The sequence below is a fragment of the Hippocampus guttulatus genome, chromosome 19 (assembly GCF_054856545.1).
Source record: "Hippocampus guttulatus isolate MCC_2025c chromosome 19, RoL_Hgut_1.0, whole genome shotgun sequence".
Classification (NCBI taxonomy): Eukaryota; Metazoa; Chordata; class Actinopteri; order Syngnathiformes; family Syngnathidae; genus Hippocampus; species Hippocampus guttulatus.
The window spans coordinates 1629230-1639567 of record NC_141279.1 but is presented as its reverse complement, the minus strand read 5'-3'; the positions used below and the strand labels follow the sequence as shown (position 1 = coordinate 1639567).

Sequence of the window (10338 nt, the reverse complement as noted above, 5' to 3'; positions counted from 1 at the left end):
CATATAACGTACCATCTGCTCCAAAAAAAAAAGACAAAGAAAATCTAATATTTAATTACTGATAAAATACTGAATTTCTGAACAATTTATTCTGTGTGCACTGACATTATTGCACTTTTAGGTTAATATTGATCAGCAACAGTCCAAACGCAAGTATTGTGACAACCGCTAGAACAAATGGCTAACTGCTACTACCGCTGTCCGACAGAAAGATGCGCCCATAATTGTTTCCACATCCACACCTCGAGTACTGAATCTCGTTAGATTGTGTTGTATCACCCCCGAGTATTCTGTGAATGCTTTTGTGTGTGCGCTCTGACTATCTATTGAACTTTTCATTGTCAACTGTGTGCGCTAATCCTCAAATTGTTGACTTTACCCTGAGAAATTTGTGAAGCATTACACAATACAGTGGCCCAGATCAATGAGCACACTGTTGGTTTTGGACGAGTCATATGCGTGGGAGGCCATTGAACCTAGTCAAATTTATTGTGTAAATGCAATTATGACCTCGAAACGACGACACACAAGTCACAAATAGATTCTCGTTCCCCAAAGTCACCCGCCGTCCTGTTAAAATACACTTGGATTGAACTGACATTTCTTCAACTACCATAATCCGCTAGAAAAAAAAAATCTGTGCAAATATTGATGATCAATCAGTTGCTCCGCTATCTGTCCCGCTGTTCTGAGTTCAATAAATTATTAACCTAATCTTCGTACTGAAAAACTCCCACTGACAGTGTTTGCGTGAGGTCCCGATGATAAGATATTTGAAGTTGGATGTGGTGATGGGACAACCATTGACATAAACATTTGGCTAATCTGTGAGTGTGTTTGATTTTGTAAAAATTAAAACGGAGCAAATCTATTAATTTACAGTACAAACAGTAACATGCATATTCTCTAGTACGGACTCGTGTTTGCGCTGTCCAATTTGTCCCGATAACAGAAATTCCTCATTTGGGAAATGAGCATTGTACATGTCCTTTATGAACCTGCAAGTATGTTGACAAAATGCATGTGTAACAACACAATCAATAAAATGCAAAAATATACTGTCCAAAAACTGTTTATATAACAAAAACTGCAATACAGGTGTATCCCAAAAAAATCACAACAGTAAAATACATACAGTATTTTAATGTTTATTTTTTTCTGTCTTGGGAAAAAAATGTGTATTTTGGATTGTTTTGTTGGATGCATTCTTTGGTTTATGACAATGTTTGCCTGCGTGTCATACAGTTTCCTTGCTAGTTGCAAGTAACTGTCCCGTTGATCACTGATGTCTGGTAATTCTTGTGCATACTTAAGGATTTTTGTTGCCATTTGCATTGCTTCCTTGCTGGACGGTGGCTTGTCATCAGGAGTTGAATCGATCCCTTGTTTTTTAAAGTTTCGTAAATTTGCGTCTTTGTCTCCAGCCTGCTCAAACGGATGCATTTCACTCGCTCCACTCCAGTCGTTACAGTTCTTGTACGTTTCGATGCGATGATCTACACGACGTAAGTGAATAAAGTTAAAATCGTTCGCAATTACAGTAAAACGCACGCCAATAAAAAGTCACTTACACGTCTTCGTTTCGAATCTGATGAATGAAAACGGCGAAGCGAACACGTTTCTTCGGTCATGTCGAGTGGGTGCTGCTTTTAAGATAGTGTCGCGTTCTCCAGGACGTAAGTGAATAAAGTTAAAATCATTCACAATTACAGTAAAACGCACGGCAATAAAAACTCACTTACACGTCGTCGTTTAGAATCTGATGATCGAGAAACGCGAAGTGAAAACTTGTTTCAGCGTCAGTCTTTTCCGTCGCATCGGGTGGGCGTTGCGTATATTTAAACTCCCGCGGCATTACACCTCCATCCGGGTTACGGGTTGTGGAATTAACGCTTACGCAACTTCCGGTAACACGTAATATCGTAGTCAAAATGTTAATGCATAGGTTTTTATTCCGGGTGAAGGATAACCTTTCTATAGAATTCCGGGGATGGGAATATTTACTATATATATAGAGAGAGGAGAGAGAGAGAGAGAGAGAGAGAGAGAGAGAGAGAGAGAGAGAGAGAGAGAGAGAGAGAGAGAGAGAGAGATTTTTTTAAAAATATTTATGCGTGTGTTACTTGAAGAAGACACGTTACCTTTTTGATAGATGTTTTTACTGTACAGTATGTATTATTACATGTTTGGAATTTGAGATTTATATTGTCAGTTGTTTATAAATCATTCATTTCACCCTTACCTATAATATTTAACACAATCGGGGAAGCGTAATTTCCCAGCGATACATATATATATATATATATAGCTATATCTATATATAGATAGATAGATAGATAGAGAGAGAGAATTTATTTTATTTATTTATTTTTATTTTATTTTTTTGCGAATGTGTGGGACCGGTCCATCATTGTATCTTCACCCGCCTCAGAGCTGGTGGGTCAGTGTGAACTCATTGTCCTCCTCTATGTCCAGCTCCAGGTCTGTGTCGTCTGAAAGGCTCCATTCCGGTTCCGCGAAGGATTGTTGTGGCGACATGGCTCGCCCACTGTCGCCCGCTTCAACCACGTGGGAGTCCGCCACCGTCCGTGTCTGCTCTGTGCACAGGACCCCGGACTGTTCGGACGTCCCGTCTCCTTTGTCATTCCTCCCTGCCGCACCACTGGCGTCCTCCTCCGGCTTACCTCCTTGCGGATTTTCCTGATCGATTGAAAAATTGAGCATCCAGTTCAAAGGTTGTCATAAATAATCAGTCGAATCCGGAAAAAGTAGTTGTAAAAGAACCAACCTGTTTGAGTCTTCGCCATTTTGCACGTCGATTTTGAAACCAGGTTTTCACCTGAAAAAATAGATACCAATTTCATAATTACTATTTGTCCATTATCATATTAAATAGGCCTATATTCTAATTATATTGATATTTGAAAATGTATTAATTCCTGAAGGTAGCAATTGTTGCTTTGTTTTAAAGAGGTTAAGTCAAACGGAGTTCAGGAATGGCAAACAATTTCAGATAAATCTACACTATTATTATTATTATTATTGTATTATTATTATTAAATAATTCACTTTATTAATTAAACACATCAGCCTTGATGAAGTAAACGTCATTGCGTGGGTTAGGCTACGATTCCCAACCTTTCGCTTCGCTATTGTATATTTATTATTGTTGTTGTTGTTGTTGTGGTAAAGCATGTTTGATCAATGTTAAAGTATTAACGAGTGTATGAAAGCTGTTTAAATGTGGCGTCGCGACTCATTATTTAATCTCAGTGAACTTCAGCTCAGACAATTTTTTTTTTCCCTCTAGGTTTGGTATTTGCTCACCTGCCGCTCGCTTAGCTGCAACATCTTGGCAAGTCGTTTCCTCTCCGGGGGTGAAAGGTACTTCTGGGTCTCGAATTTCTTCTCCAATTCGATGGTTTGGTCGTTCGAGAAACGGACCTGACCGCCTTTTCTCTTATGTAAGGGCCGCTGGATGGAGGGGGTCCACAGCAGAGGTTTCCCTTTGAGAGAAAGCACAGCGAGGGTCTTTTATAATAAAAAAAGAACACCGGGCCTCGCCTGCTGTGTACACGTAATCTCCTGAGCAAACGGATTTAATTTCTCTGTTTATTTTCCCACCCGTTGCACATTTCCGTAAAATTGTTATTTTATTAATCGGCGCTATTGTCGGTCGATTTCATAATGTAACGTTAATATAATTTGCATTCATGATCATTCTTTCATATTTGGAACATTCCGACGTCATATCGCGCTAACATAGTTGATCAATGGAAAGAGACGCCTCAACAAAGTTGTAATTAAATATGAGAAAGGAAACGCTAATGTTTAGGACATTAGTACAGACGCGGCGATAATCGTATTGGGGAAAAGGTTATATTTGAACATTTAAACATAGTGACGATGACTACTTGGCCTCAAATTGTGGGAGTCATCTGCAGTAAAACGGTGCAACTGCTGCCAATTTGAGGTGGTTAAAACCGGAATTTATTTCAGTATTTCAAATGGTTACAAGCCTTATAATTGTTGTTGTTTTTTTTTATTTTAAAGAAAATCGTGACATTTTAACTGCACTTTAATATGGGAGCAGGGTTTGAACATGAACTATTCAACCATATTGAATCCACATTTCACATACGTACTGTATATCTTGATGAAACGTCACCTGATCAATTTTTTATTGATGACATGGTTGCATTTCTCTTGGTGACAAAGGTTTAAGCCTGCGCTCTTGTGTTTTTCAAAATAAGGATGAAATCCTCATCTTCACTCCAAACATGGAAAATTAACTGCGTTCGAAACTGCAAGTGCCTAACTAATTTCAAGGCTGGTGTCCCGTCAGGTGAATGGTGAGGAACAAACAATAGTTCTTTCTTGCAGCTGTGTTCTAGCCTGCTGCATGTACGCTTTCTTTTTCGGGAAGGTCGTGACAGAGACTAAACTATGGCCAAATATCCGCTTCATGTGTTTCCTGCTTTGTGGCGTGATTATGGGCGATGGCATGCACCGACAGACACGCATGTCCTCTTCTCATTTACACAATCAAAGTCCACTGGGCGAAAGTGTTTTTTTTTGGGGGGGGGGGGGGGGTCGGTCTTGGTTGGAACGAAGCATGAGCTGGGCTGAGATTTTGTAAGATAAATAGATTTCTTCTATCTACGCAGGCGTATCAAAACCTAACAAAAATATTAAAAGAGGACAAACAATCATTTTTGCAATGGAACAAATTGCAACACGAATGACGCTTTAGGACACAGGTGTCAAACTCAAGGCCCGAGGGCCAGATCTGGCCCGCCACATCTTTTTATGTGGCCCACCAAAGCAAATGATGTGCATCCACTTCATGTTTCTTGCTGAAATACCAAAATTACAAACTGTGTTCGCTTTTTTAAAATGTTGAGATATTGCAAGCATTTTTGTTCCCAACATCCCATTTTTAAAAATAAATGTAATAATATTTGGGGGGGGGGAACTGTTTTTATTGGCCTCCATAGCTATGATGTGGCCCATGACAAAAATGAGTTTGACACCCCTGGTTTAGGACTTGTGATGCAATGTTCGATGACAGGCAAATAATACATTGATTTATCCTTTTATTTAGGGCGACGAAAAATGTAAATGGAAACGTACATTTATTTAAGTCTAACCCGAATTTGCTACTATAGGCTATTTTGTAGCAAAGTATTCTATTCGTGCACACTCGTTCACAAGTTACACTTTTTTCGCAATAGGTGTAGCCCTGTTTGCAATCATAAAAGAAAGTCACTCACATCCTCACTGGCCAAGCAGAGGAAGTGCAACAATATGTGAAAAACGGATCCCGGCCTATCAGAGGCCGAGTGTTTCCTGTATATGTCTGTATTGAGGATGTCGATAAAATAATCAGCGGCGTGCAGCGGGCTCCCGAGGAAGCGGCTGGCCGGAGTGAGACAGGAAAACATTCAACAGCTTCTGAGACCAGATTTACTCCTATCGACAAGCTCACGGCTTCCGCAAAGGCAACGGAACAGGCCCCCCGGAGCTCATTCAGCAACAACACCGAAGTCACATGACCCGCTTGTCACGCTCCACTTAAAAAGAACTTTTTTAAAAAAATCGCAATATCAGAGCCACAAAGCTCCAAGACCATTCAAACAATTATATCTACACAACCACATTCAAACATTACAGTTTCCTTTGACATGCATGCGCGCACACAATAACAAGTTTTAAGTCACTGACTGACTTACTCCTCTGATGTTTCTGAACAATGAAGCTCAGGAAAATGAGTCAAGGTTTGCACATTTCATGATCCCATCCATAAACACTCTATCACCGCAAAAAACGAACTGATTGGTTGGGGGCGCAACAATATATATTAGAGGGCTGTTTACTTTATGGATTAAGAATGTACCCTTGAAGTAAAAAAAAAAAAAAAAAAGCTTTTAAAACGCTCTGATTCTGAGATGTTGTTTTCACTGCACCCAGCATGCATGCATGATCAAGCGTGATGCTCTTATGCAAATACGAAAAATAGTCTTGGTGGCACTGCAGCCAAGTCACAAAGACGTGGTTGGGTCTGAAACTTCATGTGCATAAAGTTGTCCTCACATCATCATCGTCATACTTCATTGAACTTACACTGCAAGAGTCACTTTTTATCCACCAAGGTACAATGGAACTTGACCGTCTCAGTCCAATTTATTTGGCCACAATTTCGAAAGAGAACATTTTACTGGTACCCAGGGCTCATTATCGGAATCCAGTGTAACTGTTTTTTTTTTTGTTTGATTTTTCTATGTCCCATGTTGAACCCAAACTGTTCCTGCAGCTCAAAAATGATAGGTGCCATTTAACCCTTTTAACGGCCTTTGAATGAAGGGAGTCCAGAAAGTGATGTGGGCTTGGCCTACTTTTTGCTCCACTTTAGGATTGTTCAAGATAACAGTTAATACAAATCAAAGTTCATAACAGCAATAGTTTATACTCAGCAAAGAAGGGTGATGATAAATAAAATGTTTTTTTTTTTTTTACTGTGGACACAGGACAGTGAGTGGTATAGGACAGCTATTAAAACTATACACAAAGAAGTTGCCTACTAAATAGCTAGACACACAACAACCACTCCATTCAATTTTTTTGTGTGCATTATGCAACTTATAACCATTGGCATTATTATATTTGTTCAGGTCAATAATGTCCTAATAATATAAATAACACTATATTATTACTGGACTTTATTGTATTATGCAAGCGTGATCGTTTTGTTCTGCAAAATATTCTGTTCAAGTGGTGCAACAAACAGCCGGAAACAAAACAATTGTGTGAGACGATTTTTTTTTTCACTATTTGATGATTTAGATTCTCTCGGGAAATATTTCAAAAAAGCTGTCCGGATTCTAAGAGACCATCAGTAAGTGCAAAGGAAAATAGATATGCCGGGCGCCAAGATTATATATGGTATTTATTACACAAATATAACGACGCGGTTGCTGCTCAAATCTGTTTTTTTGATAGCAACTCACCGAAAGGGTCGTGCCTTAGCAGGGTATGTCCGTACTCCCCCAGTGCTCGGTGGTGCTGCTGATGGTGAAAAGGATACACGGAGCCTGCGAAAGCTCCAGCGGAGGCGTACGTGCAGGCCGCGAAAGCTGCGGTCGCGTGGTGGTGCGACAGCACCGGATGAATCGGCGTCGGTTCGTAAATTGGCGTCCGGTAAGGTGAGATGAAGTTTGTAAAGGAAGAGTTCGGCGACGGGAAAGTCGGCGTCGGGATGACCGGAGTGGATGAGCATGACGAGGCGGTGGAGGTGGAGGGAGAAGAAGATGAAGAGTTGCCGGTGGTGTGATCGGTCCTCCCTAGAATGTCTTCTATGTAGAAAGGAGTCGGGTGAGCTTGTTGGATGGCAGTCGGCGCGTACAGAGGGACACTCATGCTGGCTGGTATGCCGTTCACTCCCGCGATCTATATTTTGGACAAAAGTTCAGTTCTTTTCCAGCGTTTGCCAGTACAAAAAACATTTGCACTATCCGTTAAGTAAAAAAAAAAAAAAAGACGGTTTCAGTCGCCTGCGGAGTTTTTTTTTTTGTTTTTTTTTTGGAGGTGGTCCCGATCCAACTGTTGGACTGTTATCTGGCTGCAGACGCAGAAGGGAGGAGATAAATGGACGAGTCACTTCCTCCAGGTGGACAGCGAACGTTTCTGATTGGCTCCCTCATCTCCTCCAATCGACCCATGCAGACATTCGGTAATCAGATGACAGTTGACCAAAGGTAATTGCTTCTCCACCAAAACAAAGACGATCAAATAATCAGTTTTAGTTGATAGTTTAAGGAGGAAAAAAAACAAATTCTTGTCTATAATGTCACACTGATTGCTGAATTGTGGTTCATAACGCTAATGTAATCTTCTATTTCACCAAAAACGCAGCATCAAGAGAAGACTGAGGTATAATTTCTGGATATGGAGTGCAGTAAAGCTGTGATAATATTTTGTAAATTAAATCTTTCATGAAAGTATTCCTAGATTAAATTTGTATATAAGATGTGCTGAGTAAATGTGTTCATGTAAATGCTAACGTTAGTCCTGTGACATGTAACAGTGTAATTAGTGTACGTGCACTTACACTAATTCACAGAGTAATTGTTGGTCCGAATACAAAATTACCTGAAGATGATACAGGATACATCACGTATACATACTCAGAAGCATGTCTGAAATTACACTGCCTGGGCAAAAAAGTTTTACATTGTTTTTCAACAGTGATGCAAGTCAACTTTTTGAGACTATTTTTTGGCGCTGATTCCAAATCTGGCCTCGTTTTCTCTCTAGCACACCAGTTAAATAATCGTAATAATTAAATTAAATATTATGTTGGGGTTTTTTTTTTTTTTTTTTGCTTTCTGCATACACAATTACAATTCTCGGAGAAATTACAGATGTGAACTGTATTTCAACGAGTAGGCGTCCAATATTTCATGTGTGTGTATATTTAATTCGTACAATACAGTAATTGAATATTAAAGAATGTTGCAGTGATGGTTACGCAGGCTACTGTATATGTTCAACCGTTCTTGACTTTAACGAATCAAACAGCCCCTTATCTTGAACTATGTAGCCTATAGCTTACAATCTATACACGATGCAGTTTTACAGCGAGTGATTAACTCAGCATTTGAATGTTGAATGAAAGATAGCCACAATCAGTGGGAATTGAGTCTGCAGATGTCTGCTTATCTTGCCCCATATGAATCGTGCTCCGCGACCACGAGTGATAAAAGTCTCTCTTGCACGGTTGCATTGCGTGTTAATTTTTACGACCATAATTAACGCGGCCACGAGTCACGTCGCAGCGCCGAGTGGAAGCAAAATGCTTCTCGTCTGATGGATGGGCTCATTTATCGACTTAAGAGTGTTTGATTTTGTGATGCGTATTTAAAAAAAACGCGCGTCGCTAACAGCCAACTTTCCCAACTGCTGTCATTTAGATAAAGCGAACTCCGATGGCAAACATGGACGTGAATAGCCTTGAAGACATGAAAGAAAACACCAAACGGCTAATATTTGGACTGAGACAACTGATTACAACTCATTGATTACCTTGGCGTCAGACTCCTGCCCAAAACGATGGATAACTTTTCAATTGGAGCAGCAGGTCAGTGACAGCTGGCGCCATAAATATTAGCACCAATGACAAATCGCTGTGGCGCGGCTCTCCATTGAACAACATGGAGAACTGCACTCCATTTTGAATCCATCCAATCCGTTCGACTCGGTGGGATTATAATTTGATTCGATTTGTTAAATCTCAATTTGACGCATTTACGTTGTTAAATTGCCATTTGACATCTATTTGAATGAACCTGTCAGTACTCCAGATCTCTCTCCAATAAAGGACGATTCGATTCATGTCTCGATATATTTCCAAGTGGGGCGATTGAATCGAATCGTCCCACTTTTAAAAGCAAAAAACAATTTTTCGATTCAAATCGTTTTATATGTGTACACACACTATTTGAGTCGTACATTTTTAGGCACAAACACCGTGCCAAAATAAGATGACAATTCATTCAGGGTGAAAAAAAATACATACCAACTTGCAATTTTTTTACAAAATAAAATCAAGAATGATCGCTTATTTATCATCATTTTTGAAGTGCATGCCTTAACCAAAGATAATCAAAGTCTTGACCTGAAGAACGGCAAATTTTAAATGGTTAGCCTTTTGCATTTCCCCTGAAAAGTTATTTGTCAACTGAATACAGTATGTCTTTTATTTTGGAGGGGTGGGTAATGCTGTTGTTTTTTTCTTTTCCACACCATAAAACAGCTTTCATGACCATTGTGAAGCTATGCACATAATTTTTAGGATTTTGGCTGTGCTATTTTGCCAGGTAGCAATTAAGACAGACAAAGGGCCCTATTTTCGCAGACAATCTGTAGAATACTAAGAATAGTAAAATTAAGAATAAATGGATATGCCGAATAATTCGAAAAAACATTATGATGAGTCGTATAATTGTTGCAATCCTTCCTTCCAATAGTAATTAAAAAATGTCACCTTTAACAAATGACTGGTACAGATTAGAGTGACTCCAAATAAAGAGGAACTTTGTCGTTATCCAATGTATGTAATGCAACACATGGGATATGTGCTGACCCATGGCTGAGTTTAGCAGTGTGGGTCCACTTCTCTTTTACACACATGATGTAAGGGAAAAATGGTGTAGAAAACTAGAATGCTTGCAAACGAATCCACGGATATCACAACTTACTTGCTTAAGTCTATGAAAATAACTAATCGAGGCATTGATGGCTGACCCACAGCCGAATCAGTTTCTCTCGACGGATTTTTCC

The 10338-nt window shown here is 39.6% G+C and overlaps 1 protein-coding gene and 1 long non-coding RNA gene across 2 annotated transcripts; both read right to left on the bottom strand.

The window, feature by feature from the left end:
- Window positions 1–1056: 1056 nt before the first annotated feature.
- LOC147189503 (uncharacterized) lies at window positions 1057–2016 on the bottom strand. The gene is made up of 2 exons (XR_015104127.1): window positions 1572–2016; window positions 1057–1496 (listed from the first exon to the last, which is right to left on the bottom strand). It is a non-coding gene; the product is annotated as an uncharacterized LOC147189503 (long non-coding RNA).
- A 334-nt stretch (window positions 2017–2350) lies between these two features.
- hhex (hematopoietically expressed homeobox) lies at window positions 2351–7416 on the bottom strand. Its single transcript, XM_086138382.1, has 4 exons — window positions 7008–7416; window positions 3328–3506; window positions 2789–2839; window positions 2351–2700 (listed from the first exon to the last, which is right to left on the bottom strand). Exons 1-4 carry the CDS (start codon window positions 7414–7416, stop codon window positions 2428–2430), a joined length of 912 nt encoding a protein of 303 aa, XP_085994508.1. The 3' UTR covers window positions 2351–2427.
- Window positions 7417–10338: the final 2922 nt, after the last annotated feature.